The sequence below is a fragment of the Brachyhypopomus gauderio genome, chromosome 9 (genome assembly GCF_052324685.1).
Source record: "Brachyhypopomus gauderio isolate BG-103 chromosome 9, BGAUD_0.2, whole genome shotgun sequence".
Taxonomy (NCBI): domain Eukaryota; kingdom Metazoa; phylum Chordata; class Actinopteri; order Gymnotiformes; family Hypopomidae; genus Brachyhypopomus; species Brachyhypopomus gauderio.
This window is the reverse complement of record NC_135219.1, coordinates 19,924,737-19,946,066: the sequence shown is the minus strand read 5'-3', so window position 1 is coordinate 19,946,066 and position 21,330 is coordinate 19,924,737. Positions and strand designations below refer to the sequence as shown.

General features: G+C 43.5%; 2 protein-coding genes and 2 long non-coding RNA genes across 4 annotated transcripts; 1 reads left to right on the top strand and 3 right to left on the bottom strand.

Moving 5' to 3' along the window:
• Positions 1-1,621: 1,621 nt before the first annotated feature.
• LOC143523388 (uncharacterized) lies at positions 1,622-2,290 on the bottom strand. The gene is made up of 3 exons (XR_013133326.1): positions 2,226-2,290; positions 1,862-2,024; positions 1,622-1,668 (listed from the first exon to the last, which is right to left on the bottom strand). It is a non-coding gene; the product is annotated as an uncharacterized LOC143523388 (long non-coding RNA).
• Positions 2,291-2,292: 2 nt separating this feature from the next.
• Positions 2,293-5,526, bottom strand: LOC143522376 (plasminogen-like; the record flags this gene model as incomplete). Its single annotated transcript, XM_077016111.1, has 10 exons — positions 5,493-5,526; positions 4,998-5,126; positions 4,634-4,796; positions 4,329-4,440; positions 4,017-4,147; positions 3,699-3,805; positions 3,248-3,410; positions 2,930-3,054; positions 2,631-2,784; positions 2,293-2,419 (listed from the first exon to the last, which is right to left on the bottom strand). Coding segments are annotated over exons 1-10 (1,245 nt in total), but the record flags the coding sequence as incomplete, so codon positions are not given.
• Positions 5,527-5,675: 149 nt separating this feature from the next.
• LOC143522375 (apolipoprotein(a)-like) lies at positions 5,676-18,771 on the bottom strand. The gene is made up of 38 exons (XM_077016109.1): positions 18,661-18,771; positions 18,396-18,514; positions 17,877-18,033; positions 17,559-17,665; positions 17,108-17,270; positions 16,790-16,914; positions 16,491-16,647; positions 16,173-16,279; positions 15,722-15,884; positions 15,404-15,528; positions 15,105-15,261; positions 14,787-14,893; positions 14,336-14,498; positions 14,018-14,142; positions 13,719-13,875; positions 13,401-13,507; positions 12,950-13,112; positions 12,632-12,756; positions 12,333-12,489; positions 12,015-12,121; positions 11,564-11,726; positions 11,246-11,370; positions 10,947-11,103; positions 10,629-10,735; positions 10,178-10,340; positions 9,860-9,984; positions 9,561-9,717; positions 9,243-9,349; positions 8,792-8,954; positions 8,474-8,598; positions 8,175-8,331; positions 7,857-7,963; positions 7,406-7,568; positions 7,088-7,212; positions 6,789-6,945; positions 6,384-6,577; positions 6,020-6,182; positions 5,676-5,826 (listed from the first exon to the last, which is right to left on the bottom strand). Coding segments are annotated over exons 1-38 (5,202 nt in total). The 5' UTR covers positions 18,663-18,771.
• Positions 18,772-20,415: 1,644 nt separating this feature from the next.
• On the top strand, positions 20,416-21,219 carry LOC143523387 (uncharacterized). The gene is made up of 3 exons (XR_013133325.1): positions 20,416-20,539; positions 20,626-20,743; positions 21,203-21,219. It is a non-coding gene; the product is annotated as an uncharacterized LOC143523387 (long non-coding RNA).
• The last annotated feature ends 111 nt before the right edge of the window (positions 21,220-21,330 follow it).

Genomic DNA, 21,330 nt, shown 5'->3' with positions numbered 1-21,330 from the left:
GAGAGTTTGAGCCAATTTCAAGTATGGGTCTCAAAGTGTGATTTTCCAGGGGAAGGGAGTTTTAACATGAACTGCATGGCAGCATTAAAACGAAATTTGATAAGGGAACAAGATAACGGGTTTAAAGTAAACTGGGAAGCATTTGACATGTGGGAGGGGGAGGCAAAAAAGATGGGAATATAAGTGGCAATTGAAAACTTTTTTTTTTTTTGGTGGCAATTGAAAACTAAAAATGAAGTTCAGCAGGAACTTCAAACTCTCCAGTGTCTTACAGGTCCAGTGTCTTACAGGTCCCGACCTGGACGGACGTCCCAGACGGCCCCGACGCGTCAACGACACACCCAGACTGCAGCGACGGCAGCGACCCAGGCTCCTCCCACCCCCACCACATGCAGTTCCCAAGACTTCGACACCGCCGTGTCTGGTGGAAGTTAGACCAACGACATCACGCATCATGGAGACCCCAACACCACTGCTTCCTGAAACTTCGACACAGTGGGTCAGCAGCCCAAAGGCTGCGCACAGCGGAGCACAGACTGCGCAGGCTACAGCGCAGGCTACAAGCCAAGACTGGACGCTCCTCTCTGTATGTCTATGTATATATATATATATATAGATAGAAATATACATATATGAATCTGCACGAATGGTGGAGGCGTTTATACTAGCCGCATCACATTCTTTGTAGTTTTGTCCGAAATGATATGTGGTAGTATAAAGAAACACCCCTCAAAAACAATGGAAGGAACATTTACCTGACCAATTTTAATGTTGCTTTGTGTTTCAGGTTTGAAAAGTGCTGGAATTTAGGCTAAAGTACTTGAAAAGGCTTGAAATTGTAACTACTTCGTTTCACAACAAATATCTGTCTGACTGAATAGTTCTCTTGTATTACGTTAACAAATACGAGTCTCTTGTAATTCCAGAGTACGTGAAGACATTAACAATGGGCATTTTGAAAATAAATAACCATTAAATAATGTGATTAAAAAGCGAATTATTTCGAATCATTTCGAGTATATGTATAAATATTTAACTTACTTAAATTTAACATGCTGGGAAATATTGAAATGGACCTTGAAAGTGACGTACAAGTGCTTGAATTCCACCTTATAAAGGTGTATGAACACTGCAAACATGACTTTGTTCATTGCGCTGAGGCGCGGCGCGCGTGAAGTTACAAAATTCGAGAGGTGCACGACCTCGCGAATCGACAGCTCGCGAGGCCTAGCGCACGTGCTGAGCCACCGCGATTACGTCATTTTCGCCGCGCGGACACTTGCGACGTGTCAAGTATAAACCAGGCTTAAAACATGTGCACATGTGTCAATATGGGGGTGTGTGTGTAGGGGGGTCGCAAAAATATTCTTATCTACTAAAGGGGGGAACGGCAGAAAAAGTTTGGGAACCACTGGGTTATATTATATCAGCTCTATAGCACTCCTGTGACATACATGACAAATCTGAAAGTGAAGAGACAAGTATATACATGAAGAGAAAGGATTGGCCAAGACAGTTTAGTCTGATTTAAGGAGAAGCTGACCAGTGTGTGGGGCAGTGTCACAGCTGGGTATGGCACAGTACTCCCAGCGGGTCTCTGGGTCAGTTGTGTAACACCATAGTCTCCTCTCATTGTCAGGGTTTCGGCAGTAATTTTTCTCAAGGCCTCTGAAATAGACACAAATTTAGCTTACGTGCACAAAACTACAATATGAATTTGTATTCTAAACTAAAATTATCTGTAAAATTAAATCTGTGTTTTAAAAAGGTTAATTGAAGATATGCATGGGCAAAAAATAAAAGCAAAGACCTCACTGCATATTCCTTTATCTTATGCTGCATATCCTGCATCATTGCTCACCTGCATGGGAACTTCTCTGGTGTTCTAGAATGCTCATGAGGGTATTGAGATGCCCAGGTCTGGCAGGTTTTCCCAGACTCTGTCACAGCAACGGTTCCTCTGTAGGAGCTACCATCTCCTGTAGCACAGGTCAGCTCTGGCACAATGCTTGGTGGCACAGATGCTACAAAACAAAATACACAATAGGCACATTTACAGTATCCAAATCATGCTGAGTGTTTTGTGTTCTGCTGAATATAAAGCTGACACACACCGTCTCTGTGCTGACTTCAGAACTAAAGTGAGGACGAGTGAACCCTTACAGATTTAAAGATTAACATCTCCTGGTGAATATCGTAGTGAGCAGCATGTGATGATGGCAAACCTTTGATTGGAGAGAGAGCTGGCGAGGGGGCCAGGGGTTTATGCCCAGACTGGGTGGGCATTGGGGCAACTGGGGAGACCTGGCTGCTGCAGCGCTCGATCTTACAGAACTCCCAGCGCACGGAGGGATCTGTGGTGTAACACCAGGGAGCACGTTCTCCATCAGGGTTCCTGCATAGGTTTTCTTGTAGATCTCTGAAAGAATACGTATACATACACACACATTAAAGCCATATTTATGTGGATTTAAATCAGAAATCACCAGAATGTAAAGCCTTTTCACTTCAGATCTCCTTAATGCAGTAATTTCCCCCAAGATGAATTAATAGAACTTATTTCTAACTGTAATGAACAACAGTCTTTCTATTCTAGCCATAATGTCTGTGAGGAATTGCCATGTGCTTACGCCTTGGGAACCTTCTGAGGTGTGTTGGAATGTGAATGAGGTTCCATGGAGGCCCAATTTTGACATTTCTTCCCACTGATGGTCTCTGACATGCCTCCACGATACGAGCTCCCATCTCCTTCATAGCAATCCTCAGTTGGAGCGATCACTTGCTCTTCTAAAATCACAGTGGTTATATTATATCAGCTCTATAGCACTCCTGTGACATACATGACAAATCTGAAAGTGAAGAGACAAGTATATACATGAAGAGAAAGGATTGGCCAAGACAGTTTAGTCTGATTTAAGGAGAAGCTGACCAGTGTGTGGGGCAGTGTCACAGCTGGGTATGGCACAGTACTCCCAGCGGGTCTCTGGGTCAGTCGTGTAACACCATAGTCTCCTCTCATTGTCAGGGTTTCGGCAGTAATTTTTCTCAAGGCCTCTGAAATAGACACAAATTTAGCTTACGTGCACAAAACTACAATATGAATTTGTATTCTAAACTAAAATTATCTGTAAAATTAAATCTGTGTTTTAAAAAGGTTAATTGAAGACATGCATGGGCAAAAAATAAAAGCAAAGACCTCACTGCATATTCCTTTATCTTATGCTGCATATCCTGCATCATTGCTCACCTGCATGGGAACTTCTCTGGTGTTCGAGAATGCTCATGAGGGTATTGAGATGCCCAGGTCTGGCAGGTTTTCCCAGACTCTGTCACAGCAACGGTTCCTCTGTAGGAGCTACCATCTCCTGTAGCACAGGTCAGCTCTGGCACAATGCTTGGTGGCACAGATGCTACAAAACAAAATACACAATAGGCACATTTACAGTATCCAAATCATGCTGAGTGTTTTGTGTTCTGCTGAATATAAAGCTGACACACACCGTCTCTGTGCTGACTTCAGAACTAAGGTGAGGACGAGTGAACCCTTACAGATTTAAAGATTGACATCTCCTGGTGAATATCGTAGTGAGCAGCATGTGATGATGGCAAACCTTTGATTGGAGAGGGAGCTGGCGAGGGGGCCAGGGGTTTATGCCCAGACTGGGTGGGCATTGGGGCAACTGGGGAGACCTGGCTGCTGCAGCGCTCGATCTTACAGAACTCCCAGCGCACGGAGGGATCTGTGGTGTAGCACCAGGGAGCACGTTCTCCATCAGGGTTCCTGCATAGGTTTTCTTGTAGATCTCTGAAAGAATATGTATATATACACACACATTAAAGCCATATTTATGTGGATTTAAATCAGAAATCACCAGAATGTAAAGCCTTTTCACTTCAGATCTCCTTAATGCAGTAATTTCCCCCAAGATGAATTAATAGAACTTATTTCTAACTGTAATGAACAACGGTCTTTCTATTCTAGCCATAATGTCTGTGAGGAATTGCCATGTGCTTACGCCTTGGGAACCTTCTGAGGTGTGTTGGAATGTGAATGAGGTTCCATGGAGGCCCAATTTTGACATTTCTTCCCACTGATGGTCTCTGACATGCCTCCACGATACGAGCTCCCATCTCCTTCATAGCAATCCTCAGTTGGAGCGATCACTTGCTCTTCTAAAATCACAGTGGTTATATTATATCAGCTCTATAGCACTCCTGTGACATACATGACAAATCTGAAAGTGAAGAGACAAGTATATACATGAAGAGAAAGGATTGGCCAAGCCAGTTTAGTCTGATTTAAGGAGAAGCTGACCAGTGCGTGGGGCAGTGTCACAGCTGGGTATGGCACAGTACTCCCAGCGGGTCTCTGGGTCAGTCGTGTAACACCATAGTCTCCTCTCATTGTCAGGGTTTCGGCAGTAATTTTTCTCAAGGCCTCTGAAATAGACACAAATTTAGCTTACGTGCACAAAACTACAATATGAATTTGTATTCTAAACTAAAATTATCTGTAAAATTAAATCTGTGTTTTAAAAAGGTTAATTGAAGACATGCATGGGCAAAAAATAAAAGCAAAGACCTCACTGCATATTCCTTCATCTTATGCTGCATATCCTGCATCATTGCTCACCTGCATGGGAACTTCTCTGGTGTTCTAGAATGCTCATGAGGGTATTGAGATGCCCAGGTCTGGCAGGTTTTCCCAGACTCTGTCACAGCAACGGTTCCTCTGTAGGAGCTACCATCTCCTGTAGCACAGGTCAGCTCTGGCACAATGCTTGGTGGCACAGATGCTACAAAACAAAATACACAATAGGCACATTTACAGTATCCAAATCATGCTGAGTGTTTTGTGTTCTGCTGAATATAAAGCTGACACACACCGTCTCTGTGCTGACTTCAGAACTAAGGTGAGGACGAGTGAACCCTTACAGATTTAAAGATTGACATCTCCTGGTGAATATCGTAGTGAGCAGCATGTGATGATGGCAAACCTTTGATTGGAGAGGGAGCTGGCGAGGGGGCCAGGGGTTTATGCCCAGACTGGGTGGGCATTGGGGCAACTGGGGAGACCTGGCTGCTGCAGCGCTCGATCTTACAGAACTCCCAGCGCACGGAGGGATCTGTGGTGTAGCACCAGGGAGCACGTTCTCCATCAGGGTTCCTGCATAGGTTTTCTTGTAGATCTCTGAAAGAATATGTATATATACACACACATTAAAGCCATATTTATGTGGATTTAAATCAGAAATCACCAGAATGTAAAGCCTTTTCACTTCAGATCTCCTTAATGCAGTAATTTCCCCCAAGATGAATTAATGGAACTTATTTCTAACTGTAATGAACAACGGTCTTTCTATTCTAGCCATAATGTCTGTGAGGAATTGCCATGTGCTTACGCCTTGGGAACCTTCTGAGGTGTGTTGGAATGTGAATGAGGTTCCATGGAGGCCCAATTTTGACATTTCTTCCCACTGATGGTCTCTGACATGCCTCCACGATACGAGCTCCCATCTCCTTCATAGCAATCCTCAGTTGGAGCGATCACTTGCTCTTCTAAAATCACAGGGGTTATATTATATCAGCTCTATAGCACTCCTGTGACATACATGACAAATCTGAAAGTGAAGAGACAAGTATATACATGAAGAGAAAGGATTGGCCAAGCCAGTTTAGTCTGATTTAAGGAGAAGCTGACCAGTGCGTGGGGCAGTGTCACAGCTGGGTATGGCACAGTACTCCCAGCGGGTCTCTGGGTCAGTCGTGTAACACCATAGTCTCCTCTCATTGTCAGGGTTTCGGCAGTAATTTTTCTCAAGGCCTCTGAAATAGACACAAATTTAGCTTACGTGCACAAAACTACAATATGAATTTGTATTCTAAACTAAAATTATCTGTAAAATTAAATCTGTGTTTTAAAAAGGTTAATTGAAGACATGCATGGGCAAAAAATAAAAGCAAAGACCTCACTGCATATTCCTTCATCTTATGCTGCATATCCTGCATCATTGCTCACCTGCATGGGAACTTCTCTGGTGTTCTAGAATGCTCATGAGGGTATTGAGATGCCCAGGTCTGGCAGGTTTTCCCAGACTCTGTCACAGCAACGGTTCCTCTGTAGGAGCTACCATCTCCTGTAGCACAGGTCAGCTCTGGCACAATGCTTGGTGGCACAGATGCTACAAAACAAAATACACAATAGGCACATTTACAGTATCCAAATCATGCTGAGTGTTTTGTGTTCTGCTGAATATAAAGCTGACACACACCGTCTCTGTGCTGACTTCAGAACTAAGGTGAGGACGAGTGAACCCTTACAGATTTAAAGATTGACATCTCCTGGTGAATATCGTAGTGAGCAGCATGTGATGATGGCAAACCTTTGATTGGAGAGGGAGCTGGCGAGGGGGCCAGGGGTTTATGCCCAGACTGGGTGGGCATTGGGGCAACTGGGGAGACCTGGCTGCTGCAGCGCTCGATCTTACAGAACTCCCAGCGCACGGAGGGATCTGTGGTGTAGCACCAGGGAGCACGTTCTCCATCAGGGTTCCTGCATAGGTTTTCTTGTAGATCTCTGAAAGAATATGTATATATACACACACATTAAAGCCATATTTATGTGGATTTAAATCAGAAATCACCAGAATGTAAAGCCTTTTCACTTCAGATCTCCTTAATGCAGTAATTTCCCCCAAGATGAATTAATAGAACTTATTTCTAACTGTAATGAACAACGGTCTTTCTATTCTAGCCATAATGTCTGTGAGGAATTGCCATGTGCTTACGCCTTGGGAACCTTCTGAGGTGTGTTGGAATGTGAATGAGGTTCCATGGAGGCCCAATTTTGACATTTCTTCCCACTGATGGTCTCTGACATGCCTCCACGATACGAGCTCCCATCTCCTTCATAGCAATCCTCAGTTGGAGCGATCACTTGCTCTTCTAAAATCACAGTGGTTATATTATATCAGCTCTATAGCACTCCTGTGACATACATGACAAATCTGAAAGTGAAGAGACAAGTATATACATGAAGAGAAAGGATTGGCCAAGCCAGTTTAGTCTGATTTAAGGAGAAGCTGACCAGTGCGTGGGGCAGTGTCACAGCTGGGTATGGCACAGTACTCCCAGCGGGTCTCTGGGTCAGTCGTGTAACACCATAGTCTCCTCTCATTGTCAGGGTTTCGGCAGTAATTTTTCTCAAGGCCTCTGAAATAGACACAAATTTAGCTTACGTGCACAAAACTACAATATGAATTTGTATTCTAAACTAAAATTATCTGTAAAATTAAATCTGTGTTTTAAAAAGGTTAATTGAAGACATGCATGGGCAAAAAATAAAAGCAAAGACCTCACTGCATATTCCTTCATCTTATGCTGCATATCCTGCATCATTGCTCACCTGCATGGGAACTTCTCTGGTGTTCTAGAATGCTCATGAGGGTATTGAGATGCCCAGGTCTGGCAGGTTTTCCCAGACTCTGTCACAGCAACGGTTCCTCTGTAGGAGCTACCATCTCCTGTAGCACAGGTCAGCTCTGGCACAATGCTTGGTGGCACAGATGCTACAAAACAAAATACACAATAGGCACATTTACAGTATCCAAATCATGCTGAGTGTTTTGTGTTCTGCTGAATATAAAGCTGACACACACCGTCTCTGTGCTGACTTCAGAACTAAGGTGAGGACGAGTGAACCCTTACAGATTTAAAGATTGACATCTCCTGGTGAATATCGTAGTGAGCAGCATGTGATGATGGCAAACCTTTGATTGGAGAGGGAGCTGGCGAGGGGGCCAGGGGTTTATGCCCAGACTGGGTGGGCATTGGGGCAACTGGGGAGACCTGGCTGCTGCAGCGCTCGATCTTACAGAACTCCCAGCGCACGGAGGGATCTGTGGTGTAGCACCAGGGAGCACGTTCTCCATCAGGGTTCCTGCATAGGTTTTCTTGTAGATCTCTGAAAGAATATGTATATATACACACACATTAAAGCCATATTTATGTGGATTTAAATCAGAAATCACCAGAATGTAAAGCCTTTTCACTTCAGATCTCCTTAATGCAGTAATTTCCCCCAAGATGAATTAATGGAACTTATTTCTAACTGTAATGAACAACGGTCTTTCTATTCTAGCCATAATGTCTGTGAGGAATTGCCATGTGCTTACGCCTTGGGAACCTTCTGAGGTGTGTTGGAATGTGAATGAGGTTCCATAGAGGCCCAATTTTGACATTTCTTCCCACTGATGGTCTCTGACATGCCTCCACGATACGAGCTCCCATCTCCTTCATAGCAATCCTCAGTTGGAGCCATCACTTGCTCTTCTAAAATCACAGGGGTTATATTATATCAGCTCTATAGCACTCCTGTGACATACATGACAAATCTGAAAGTGAAGAGACAAGTATATACATGAAGAGAAAGGATTGGCCAAGCCAGTTTAGTCTGATTTAAGGAGAAGCTGACCAGTGCGTGGGGCAGTGTCACAGCTGGGTATGGCACAGTACTCCCAGCGGGTCTCTGGGTCAGTCGTGTAACACCATAGTCTCCTCTCATTGTCAGGGTTTCGGCAGTAATTTTTCTCAAGGCCTCTGAAATAGACACAAATTTAGCTTACGTGCACAAAACTACAATATGAATTTGTATTCTAAACTAAAATTATCTGTAAAATTAAATCTGTGTTTTAAAAAGGTTAATTGAAGACATGCATGGGCAAAAAATAAAAGCAAAGACCTCACTGCATATTCCTTCATCTTATGCTGCATATCCTGCATCATTGCTCACCTGCATGGGAACTTCTCTGGTGTTCTAGAATGCTCATGAGGGTATTGAGATGCCCAGGTCTGGCAGGTTTTCCCAGACTCTGTCACAGCAACGGTTCCTCTGTAGGAGCTACCATCTCCTGTAGCACAGGTCAGCTCTGGCACAATGCTTGGTGGCACAGATGCTACAAAACAAAATACACAATAGGCACATTTACAGTATCCAAATCATGCTGAGTGTTTTGTGTTCTGCTGAATATAAAGCTGACACACACCGTCTCTGTGCTGACTTCAGAACTAAAGTGAGGACGAGTGAACCCTTACAGATTTAAAGATTGACATCTCCTGGTGAATATCGTAGTGAGCAGCATGTGATGATGGCAAACCTTTGATTGGAGAGGGAGCTGGCGAGGGGGCCAGGGGTTTATGCCCAGACTGGGTGGGCATTGGGGCAACTGGGGAGACCTGGCTGCTGCAGCGCTCGATCTTACAGAACTCCCAGCGCACGGAGGGATCTGTGGTGTAGCACCAGGGAGCACGTTCTCCATCAGGGTTCCTGCATAGGTTTTCTTGTAGATCTCTGAAAGAATATGTATATATACACACACATTAAAGCCATATTTATGTGGATTTAAATCAGAAATCACCAGAATGTAAAGCCTTTTCACTTCAGATCTCCTTAATGCAGTAATTTCCCCCAAGATGAATTAATGGAACTTATTTCTAACTGTAATGAACAACGGTCTTTCTATTCTAGCCATAATGTCTGTGAGGAATTGCCATGTGCTTACGCCTTGGGAACCTTCTGAGGTGTGTTGGAATGTGAATGAGGTTCCATGGAGGCCCAATTTTGACATTTCTTCCCACTGATGGTCTCTGACATGCCTCCACGATACGAGCTCCCATCTCCTTCATAGCAATCCTCAGTTGGAGCCATCACTTGCTCTTCTAAAATCACAGGGGTTATATTATATCAGCTCTATAGCACTCCTGTGACATACATGACAAATCTGAAAGTGAAGAGACAAGTATATACATGAAGAGAAAGGATTGGCCAAGCCAGTTTAGTCTGATTTAAGGAGAAGCTGACCAGTGCGTGGGGCAGTGTCACAGCTGGGTATGGCACAGTACTCCCAGCGGGTCTCTGGGTCAGTCGTGTAACACCATAGTCTCCTCTCATTGTCAGGGTTTCGGCAGTAATTTTTCTCAAGGCCTCTGAAATAGACACAAATTTAGCTTACGTGCACAAAACTACAATATGAATTTGTATTCTAAACTAAAATTATCTGTAAAATTAAATCTGTGTTTTAAAAAGGTTAATTGAAGACATGCATGGGCAAAAAATAAAAGCAAAGACCTCACTGCATATTCCTTCATCTTATGCTGCATATCCTGCATCATTGCTCACCTGCATGGGAACTTCTCTGGTGTTCTAGAATGCTCATGAGGGTATTGAGATGCCCAGGTCTGGCAGGTTTTCCCAGACTCTGTCACAGCAACGGTTCCTCTGTAGGAGCTACCATCTCCTGTAGCACAGGTCAGCTCTGGCACAATGCTTGGTGGCACAGATGCTACAAAACAAAATACACAATAGGCACATTTACAGTATCCAAATCATGCTGAGTGTTTTGTGTTCTGCTGAATATAAAGCTGACACACACCGTCTCTGTGCTGACTTCAGAACTAAGGTGAGGACGAGTGAACCCTTACAGATTTAAAGATTGACATCTCCTGGTGAATATCGTAGTGAGCAGCATGTGATGATGGCAAACCTTTGATTGGAGAGGGAGCTGGCGAGGGGGCCAGGGGTTTATGCCCAGACTGGGTGGGCATTGGGGCAACTGGGGAGACCTGGCTGCTGCAGCGCTCGATCTTACAGAACTCCCAGCGCACGGAGGGATCTGTGGTGTAGCACCAGGGAGCACGTTCTCCATCAGGGTTCCTGCATAGGTTTTCTTGTAGATCTCTGAAAGAATATGTATATATACACACACATTAAAGCCATATTTATGTGGATTTAAATCAGAAATCACCAGAATGTAAAGCCTTTTCACTTCAGATCTCCTTAATGCAGTAATTTCCCCCAAGATGAATTAATAGAACTTATTTCTAACTGTAATGAACAACGGTCTTTCTATTCTAGCCATAATGTCTGTGAGGAATTGCCATGTGCTTACGCCTTGGGAACCTTCTGAGGTGTGTTGGAATGTGAATGAGGTTCCATGGAGGCCCAATTTTGACATTTCTTCCCACTGATGGTCTCTGACATGCCTCCACGATACGAGCTCCCATCTCCTTCATAGCAATCCTCAGTTGGAGCGATCACTTGCTCTTCTAAAATCACAGTGGTTATATTATATCAGCTCTATAGCACTCCTGTGACATACATGACAAATCTGAAAGTGAAGAGACAAGTATATACATGAAGAGAAAGGATTGGCCAAGCCAGTTTAGTCTGATTTAAGGAGAAGCTGACCAGTGCGTGGGGCAGTGTCACAGCTGGGTATGGCACAGTACTCCCAGCGGGTCTCTGGGTCAGTCGTGTAACACCATAGTCTCCTCTCATTGTCAGGGTTTCGGCAGTAATTTTTCTCAAGGCCTCTGAAATAGACACAAATTTAGCTTACGTGCACAAAACTACAATATGAATTTGTATTCTAAACTAAAATTATCTGTAAAATTAAATCTGTGTTTTAAAAAGGTTAATTGAAGACATGCATGGGCAAAAAATAAAAGCAAAGACCTCACTGCATATTCCTTCATCTTATGCTGCATATCCTGCATCATTGCTCACCTGCATGGGAACTTCTCTGGTGTTCTAGAATGCTCATGAGGGTATTGAGATGCCCAGGTCTGGCAGGTTTTCCCAGACTCTGTCACAGCAACGGTTCCTCTGTAGGAGCTACCATCTCCTGTAGCACAGGTCAGCTCTGGCACAATGCTTGGTGGCACAGATGCTACAAAACAAAATACACAATAGGCACATTTACAGTATCCAAATCATGCTGAGTGTTTTGTGTTCTGCTGAATATAAAGCTGACACACACCGTCTCTGTGCTGACTTCAGAACTAAGGTGAGGACGAGTGAACCCTTACAGATTTAAAGATTGACATCTCCTGGTGAATATCGTAGTGAGCAGCATGTGATGATGGCAAACCTTTGATTGGAGAGGGAGCTGGCGAGGGGGCCAGGGGTTTATGCCCAGACTGGGTGGGCATTGGGGCAACTGGGGAGACCTGGCTGCTGCAGCGCTCGATCTTACAGAACTCCCAGCGCACGGAGGGATCTGTGGTGTAGCACCAGGGAGCACGTTCTCCATCAGGGTTCCTGCATAGGTTTTCTTGTAGATCTCTGAAAGAATATGTATATATACACACACATTAAAGCCATATTTATGTGGATTTAAATCAGAAATCACCAGAATGTAAAGCCTTTTCACTTCAGATCTCCTTAATGCAGTAATTTCCCCCAAGATGAATTAATGGAACTTATTTCTAACTGTAATGAACAACGGTCTTTCTATTCTAGCCATAATGTCTGTGAGGAATTGCCATGTGCTTACGCCTTGGGAACCTTCTGAGGTGTGTTGGAATGTGAATGAGGTTCCATGGAGGCCCAATTTTGACATTTCTTCCCACTGATGGTCTCTGACATGCCTCCACGATACGAGCTCCCATCTCCTTCATAGCAATCCTCAGTTGGAGCCATCACTTGCTCTTCTAAAATCACAGGGGTTATATTATATCAGCTCTATAGCACTCCTGTGACATACATGACAAATCTGAAAGTGAAGAGACAAGTATATACATGAAGAGAAAGGATTGGCCAAGCCAGTTTAGTCTGATTTAAGGAGAAGCTGACCAGTGCGTGGGGCAGTGTCACAGCTGGGTATGGCACAGTACTCCCAGCGGGTCTCTGGGTCAGTCGTGTAACACCATAGTCTCCTCTCATTGTCAGGGTTTCGGCAGTAATTTTTCTCAAGGCCTCTGAAATAGACACAAATTTAGCTTACGTGCACAAAACTACAATATGAATTTGTATTCTAAACTAAAATTATCTGTAAAATTAAATCTGTGTTTTAAAAAGGTTAATTGAAGACATGCATGGGCAAAAAATAAAAGCAAAGACCTCACTGCATATTCCTTCATCTTATGCTGCATATCCTGCATCATTGCTCACCTGCATGGGAACTTCTCTGGTGTTCTAGAATGCTCATGAGGGTATTGAGATGCCCAGGTCTGGCAGGTTTTCCCAGACTCTGTCACAGCAACGGTTCCTCTGTAGGAGCTACCATCTCCTGTAGCACAGGTCAGCTCTGGCACAATGCTTGGTGGCACAGATGCTACAAAACAAAATACACAATAGGCACATTTACAGTATCCAAATCATGCTGAGTGTTTTGTGTTCTGCTGAATATAAAGCTGACACACACCGTCTCTGTGCTGACTTCAGAACTAAAGTGAGGACGAGTGAACCCTTACAGATTTAAAGATTGACATCTCCTGGTGAATATCGTAGTGAGCAGCATGTGATGATGGCAAACCTTTGATTGGAGAGGGAGCTGGCGAGGGGGCCAGGGGTTTATGCCCAGACTGGGTGGGCATTGGGGCAACTGGGGAGACCTGGCTGCTGCAGCGCTCGATCTTACAGAACTCCCAGCGCACGGAGGGATCTGTGGTGTAGCACCAGGGAGCACGTTCTCCATCAGGGTTCCTGCATAGGTTTTCTTGTAGATCTCTGAAAGAATATGTATATATACACACACATTAAAGCCATATTTATGTGGATTTAAATCAGAAATCACCAGAATGTAAAGCCTTTTCACTTCAGATCTCCTTAATGCAGTAATTTCCCCCAAGATGAATTAATGGAACTTATTTCTAACTGTAATGAACAATGGTCTTTCTATTCTAGCCATAATGTCTGTGAGGAATTGCCATGTGCTTACGCCTTGGGAACCTTCTGAGGTGTGTTGGAATGTGAATGAGGTTCCATGGAGGCCCAATTTTGACATTTCTTCCCACTGATGGTCTCTGACATGCCTCCACGATACGAGCTCCCATCTCCTTCATAGCAATCCTCAGTTGGAGCCATCACTTGCTCTTCTAAAATCACAGGGGTTATATTATATCAGCTCTATAGCACTCCTGTGACATACATGACAAATCTGAAAGTGAAGAGACAAGTATATACATGAAGAGAAAGGATTGGCCAAGCCAGTTTAGTCTGATTTAAGGAGAAGCTGACCAGTGCGTGGGGCAGTGTCACAGCTGGGTATGGCACAGTACTCCCAGCGGGTCTCTGGGTCAGTCGTGTAACACCATAGTCTCCTCTCATTGTCAGGGTTTCGGCAGTAATTTTTCTCAAGGCCTCTGAAATAGACACAAATTTAGCTTACGTGCACAAAACTACAATATGAATTTGTATTCTAAACTAAAATTATCTGTAAAATTAAATCTGTGTTTTAAAAAGGTTAATTGAAGACATGCATGGGCAAAAAATAAAAGCAAAGACCTCACTGCATATTCCTTCATCTTATGCTGCATATCCTGCATCATTGCTCACCTGCATGGGAACTTCTCTGGTGTTCTAGAATGCTCATGAGGGTATTGAGATGCCCAGGTCTGGCAGGTTTTCCCAGACTCTGTCACAGCAACGGTTCCTCTGTAGGAGCTACCATCTCCTGTAGCACAGGTCAGCTCTGGCACAATGCTTGGTGGCACAGATGCTACAAAACAAAATACACAATAGGCACATTTACAGTATCCAAATCATGCTGAGTGTTTTGTGTTCTGCTGAATATAAAGCTGACACACACCGTCTCTGTGCTGACTTCAGAACTAAAGTGAGGACGAGTGAACCCTTACAGATTTAAAGATTGACATCTCCTGGTGAATATCGTAGTGAGCAGCATGTGATGATGGCAAACCTTTGATTGGAGAGGGAGCTGGCGAGGGGGCCAGGGGTTTATGCCCAGACTGGGTGGGCATTGGGGCAACTGGGGAGACCTGGCTGCTGCAGCGCTCGATCTTACAGAACTCCCAGCGCACGGAGGGATCTGTGGTGTAGCACCAGGGAGCACGTTCTCCATCAGGGTTCCTGCATAGGTTTTCTTGTAGATCTCTGAAAGAATATGTATATATACACACACATTAAAGCCATATTTATGTGGATTTAAATCAGAAATCACCAGAATGTAAAGCCTTTTCACTTCAGATCTCCTTAATGCAGTAATTTCCCCCAAGATGAATTAATGGAACTTATTTCTAACTGTAATGAACAACGGTCTTTCTATTCTAGCCATAATGTCTGTGAGGAATTGCCATGTGCTTACGCCTTGGGAACCTTCTGAGGTGTGTTGGAATGTGAATGAGGTTCCATGGAGGCCCAATTTTGACATTTCTTCCCACTGATGGTCTCTGACATGCCTCCACGATACGAGCTCCCATCTCCTTCATAGCAATCCTCAGTTGGAGCCATCACTTGCTCTTCTAAAATCACAGGGGTTATATTATATCAGCTCTATAGCACTCCTGTGACATACATGACAAATCTGAAAGTGAAGAGACAAGTATATACATGAAGAGAAAGGATTGGCCAAGCCAGTTTAGTCTGATTTAAGGAGAAGCTGACCAGTGCGTGGGGCAGTGTCACAGCTGGGTATGGCACAGTACTCCCAGCGGGTCTCTGGGTCAGTCGTGTAACACCATAGTCTCCTCTCATTGTCAGGGTTTCGGCAGTAATTTTTCTCAAGGCCTCTGAAATAGACACAAATTTAGCTTACGTGCACAAAACTACAATATGAATTTGTATTCTAAACTAAAATTATCTGTAAAATTAAATCTGTGTTTTAAAAAGGTTAATTGAAGACATGCATGGGCAAAAAATAAAAGCAAAGACCTCACTGCATATTCCTTCATCTTATGCTGCATATCCTGCATCATTGCTCACCTGCATGGGAACTTCTCTGGTGTTCTAGAATGCTCATGAGGGTATTGAGATGCCCAGGTCTGGCAGGTTTTCCCAGACTCTGTCACAGCAACGGTTCCTCTGTAGGAGCTACCATCTCCTGTAGCACAGGTCAGCTCTGGCACAATGCTTGATGGCACAGATGCTACAAAACAAAATACACAATAGGCACATTTACAGTATCCAAATCATGCTGAGTGTTTTGTGTTCTGCTGAATATAAAGCTGACACACACCGTCTCTGTGCTGACTTCACAACTAAGGTGAGGACGAGTGAACCCTTACAGATTTAAAGATTGACATCTCCTGGTGAATATCGTAGTGAGCAGCATGTGATGATGGCAAACCTTTGATTGGAGAGGGAGCTGGCGAGGGGGCCAGGGGTTTATGCCCAGACTGGGTGGGCATTGGGGCAACTGGGGAGACCTGGCTGCTGCAGCGCTCGATCTTACAGAACTCCCAGCGCACGGAGGGATCTGTGGTGTAGCACCAGGGAGCACGTTCTCCATCAGGGTTCCTGCATAGGTTTTCTTGTAGATCTCTGAAAGAATATGTATATATACACACACATTAAAGCCATATTTATGTGGATTTAAATCAGAAATCACCAGAATGTAAAGCCTTTTCACTTCAGATCTCCTTAATGCAGTAATTTCCCCCAAGATGAATTAATGGAACTTATTTCTAACTGTAATGAACAACGGTCTTTCTATTCTAGCCATAATGTCTGTGAGGAATTGCCATGTGCTTACGCCTTGGGAACCTTCTGAGGTGTGTTGGAATGTGAATGAGGTTCCATGGAGGCCCAATTTTGACATTTCTTCCCACTGATGGTCTCTGACATGCCTCCACGATACGAGCTCCCATCTCCTTCATAGCAATCCTCAGTTGGAGCCATCACTTGCTCTTCTAAAATCACAGGGGTTATATTATATCAGCTCTATAGCACTCCTGTGACATACATGACAAATCTGAAAGTGAAGAGACAAGTATATACATGAAGAGAAAGGATTGGCCAAGCCAGTTTAGTCTGATTTAAGGAGAAGCTGACCAGTGCGTGGGGCAGTGTCACAGCTGGGTATGGCACAGTACTCCCAGCGGGTCTCTGGGTCAGTCGTGTAACACCATAGTCTCCTCTCATTGTCAGGGTTTCGGCAGTAATTTTTCTCAAGGCCTCTGAAATAGACACAAATTTAGCTTACGTGCACAAAACTACAATATGAATTTGTATTCTAAACTAAAATTATCTGTAAAATTAAATCTGTGTTTTAAAAAGGTTAATTGAAGACATGCATGGGCAAAAAATAAAAGCAAAGACCTCACTGCATATTCCTTCATCTTATGCTGCATATCCTGCATCATTGCTCACCTGCATGGGAACTTCTCTGGTGTTCTAGAATGCTCATGAGGGTATTGAGATGCCCAGGTCTGGCAGGTTTTCCCAGACTCTGTCACAGCAACGGTTCCTCTGTAGGAGCTACCATCTCCTGTAGCACAGGTCAGCTCTGGCACAATGCTTGATGGCACAGATGCTACAAAACAAAATACACAATAGGCACATTTACAGTATCCAAATCATGCTGAGTGTTTTGTGTTCTGCTGAATATAAAGCTGACACACACCGTCTCTGTGCTGACTTCACAACTAAGGTGAGGACGAGTGAACCCTTACAGATTTAAAGATTGACATCTCCTGGTGAATATCGTAGTGAGCAGCATGTGATGATGGCAAACCTTTGATTGGAGAGGGAGCTGGCGAGGGGGCCAGGGGTTTATGCCCAGACTGGGTGGGCATTGGGGCAACTGGGGAGACCTGGCTGCTGCAGCGCTCGATCTTACAGAACTCCCAGCGCACGGAGGGATCTGTGGTGTAGCACCAGGGAGCACGTTCTCCATCAGGGTTCCTGCATAGGTTTTCTTGTAGATCTCTGAAAGAATATGTATATATACACACACATTAAAGCCATATTTATGTGGATTTAAATCAGAAATCACCAGAATGTAAAGCCTTTTCACTTCAGATCTCCTTAATGCAGTAATTTCCCCCAAGATGAATTAATGGAACTTATTTCTAACTGTAATGAACAACGGTCTTTCTATTCTAGCCATAATGTCTGTGAGGATTTGCCATGTGCTTACGCCTTGGGAACCTTCTGAGGTGTGTTGGAATGTGAATGAGGTTCCATGGAGGCCCAATTTTGACATTTCTTCCCACTGATGGTCTCTGACATGCCTCCACGATACGAGCTCCCATCTCCTTCATAGCAATCCTCAGTTGGAGCGATCACTTGCTCTTCTAAAATCACAGTGGTTATATTATATCAGCTCTATAGCACTCCTGTGACATACATGACAAATCTGAAAGTGAAGAGACAAGTATATACATGAAGAGAAAGGATTGGCCAAGACAGTTTAGTCTGATTTAAGGAGAAGCTGACCAGTGCGTGGGGCAGTGTCACAGCTGGGTATGGCATAGTACTCCCAGCGGGTCTCTGGGTCAGTCGTGTAACACCATAGTCTCCTCTCATTGTCAGGGTTTTGGCAGTAATTTTTTTCAAATTTTCTCAAGTCCTCAACAACCCATTTATGCTTTTATGTCTTTGCAGCCCTGTACACTCACACACTGTGATGAGTGAGTAGGAGAAGAATAGAGCTCACTGCAGCGAGGGATGGAGCAGAAGTCCCAGCGTTTGGATGGACTGGTGGTGAAACACCAAGGTCTCGATTCTCCATCAGGATTCCTGCAGTAGTTCTCCTCCAGGTACTTATCAGGAATCCTGCTCACAGCCATGCAAATGTGTATGCACATTCATGCAGCGTGAGCATAAACACGAAAGTATTTGTAAAATGTTTGTGTTAGTATTTAGTAAAGTGGACACATGAGATGATACACAGGGAATAGTACAAAGCTTTGAGCACCTACATGGAGGGAATGTATCCATGGTTATGGGGTTTCTGTGAGTCCCATCGCTGGCAGGCGTGTCCACCCTCGGTGGTAGAGATCTTGCCCCTGTAGTTCTCCCCACTGCAGTGTATGCATTCCTCTACAGATGTGCAAGAGATTATTACATGAGATGGCATCCATTTCAGCAGATAATCTGAGTTCCATATTCTGTCAACATACATATCTACAGCCTATGGGTTTAATAAGCAGCTTGGTAGCTCAGATAAACCAAAAATATTGTTTTGATTATAAACAAACCAATATAGAATTTTATTGCTATGTTACTTGTAGCTGAAAGTTATGTGTGTTTCCTAAAATAATACATTTACTGAAACCCATCATATTGACTCAAAAAGTAGGCTATCATTTTCATATTTAGTTTTAAGTACTAAACAACAAGATGCGAAAATATTCAATGTCTTTCAAATTTGAGCTTCTTTGAGCAAATCAAACTGAAATACTCAGACATACTCAAGCACCTTAGCATGGCTCCACCATGTCAGAGTACACTGCCTCCTCAGGAGAGGAGCCGCGCCCTGTGTCAATTTGCCCTTTTATCAAATCCTGTAAATTCTGTTGACTATGCAGGGAAGACAATGTAAACTAACTCGGTGACTAACCCTGTGCCCTAAAGCATGCTAGCTTCCAACACCATATCAAAATCAATATTTAAAGCAAAGCTTATTAAATTAGATGGACAGTTTATTTGCCTGGGAGAAAATATTTGGTAAATATCTTATGTATAAAGCATCAATAACATGGTAAGTTATGTTTATTTATTTATTGTAATATACAAAAGGTTAGCATTGTTTATTTTTATTACTGCTAGAGTTCTTGTTATTATCATTGACAATTGATATTAACAAGTTGTTGTTATTGTCAGAAGTACTTTACCTGTGCTCTCTGCCTGCCTTCCAAAAACACCTGTTTATCAAAACAGTCACTGTTAGATCATCTCATTATTGTTCTCCGGTCCTTATGTTGTGCAGTTCTATTGCTCATTTAAATATATTATGCTAATTTAATTATGCTAATGAAGCAGCTCACCTGCATAAAGAATGAAGCAGAACCAAAGGAGAGTGTTGTGCATGTCCATGTTCCTGCACTGACACGCTGCTTTTACTGCAGGTTTCATGTCTTTTAGGCCATGTCAACAAAAGCAATAGATCTTAGTCATCAGCCAGTCATTGTCCTAACATGGACATAGAGCAGAGGTCATGAGGTGTTTACCACAGAGCAGGGGGGTATTCCAAGAAGCGGGTTAAGCGAGAAAACCGGGCAAGTTAACTCAGAACTCACGGAAACTCGAGGTTTTCCGTTCCAGAAACCAAGCTTAAAGAGAACCTGAGTCAGTTACTATAGCAACTTGTGCTCTGAAGCTAACCTGCTCGCTGGCAGGTTAACTTGGACCTGAACCAGAGTTACAAACACGTCACCATGACGTGTCCTTTCCTCGAGGATCATGTGGATATTGAAGCTCAGTTTATTCGCCGAGCTCTTCGTCGGGAACGCCTTATAAAACCCGGAATAGACATAGGATTATTTTTTAATGAACGTTATCGTTTTTCAGCACAATCCATTACTTACATCAATAAAAGTATTAAGCGTCACATTTAAAATATTACACATCGCGGATCAGCCCTAAATTCTCTCCAGATTGTTATACATCGCTCTTCGTTTTTTGCTATTGGAAGTTTTTTTTTATAGTGCAGGAGATGCAGGATCTGTCAGCAAAGCTACTGTATGTCGGTCTGTCCGAAAACTATGTCTGGCATTAAATTGACTAGGGCCCAGTTTTGTGGTTTTCCTGGGCATAAGCCAGTTATGGACATCAAAGAGGAATTCCACAGCATCTTTGGTTTGTCTTTAATTCACACGGACAATAAAGAAATTAAGCAAAGGAGAGGCAATATATAACGAACTTCATTCCATTTACATTTTAAGGATTTCCTAGAGTGGTTGGCTGCATTGATGGAACCTACATATGCTACCTATTCCAGCACCATTAGAACATGAAGGCGATTACATAAACAGAAAATCCATCCATAGCATTAATGTACAGGTACTAACCTTTATAATACTTAATGAATAATGTACTTATCTTTAATGGTAACAAAAATAACGTAGCTATTGTCACCAGCCACTTTCCCTCAAACTGGACATATATAGACTTACTTCCCCCTGACTATATCTCAGATTTGCCACCAGTCCAGAGACCAGTCCACCAGCCCTTTGGCACCATGTACCATGCACTTTATCCCTGTCCCATTTACCTACCTCACACCCACTCACACACACTGTACATACTGTACTTATATTTTTATATTTCATACCTTATACTGTTATCTATTTTACATTTTTTTACCTTGCTTATATAATGTCTATTGCTTGGCTTGCACCATGACCGTCTTGCACTATGTTTTCCTGCACTATGTTGTATGTAATTGCTGCTGTGATATTTTATAGTATGTAATTGCACTGAGGCCTAGCCTAAAAGTGTTTCGTTGTTGTTACGGTACAGCTCCAGACCCTTCCCTGTGGGCGTGTGTCTACGTCGTCTGCGTCTTGCTGTCTGCGTCGGTGGATCCTCGTGGGTGTGGTTGTTTGTGTGTGTTCATCCGTCCCACCTGTGGCTCGTCTCGTAATCAC

Excerpts from the sequence above, each read along its gene's own strand:
- LOC143522375 (XM_077016109.1), bottom strand. Across the intron at positions 11,371-11,563 it reads CCAGAGAAGTTCCCATGCAG|AGGCCTTGAGAAAAATTACT; the intron begins GTGAGCAATGAT and ends TGTCTATTTCAG. Across the intron at positions 7,213-7,405 it reads CCAGAGAAGTTCCCATGCAG|AGGCCTTGAGAAAAATTACT; the intron begins GTGAGCAATGAT and ends TGTCTATTTCAG.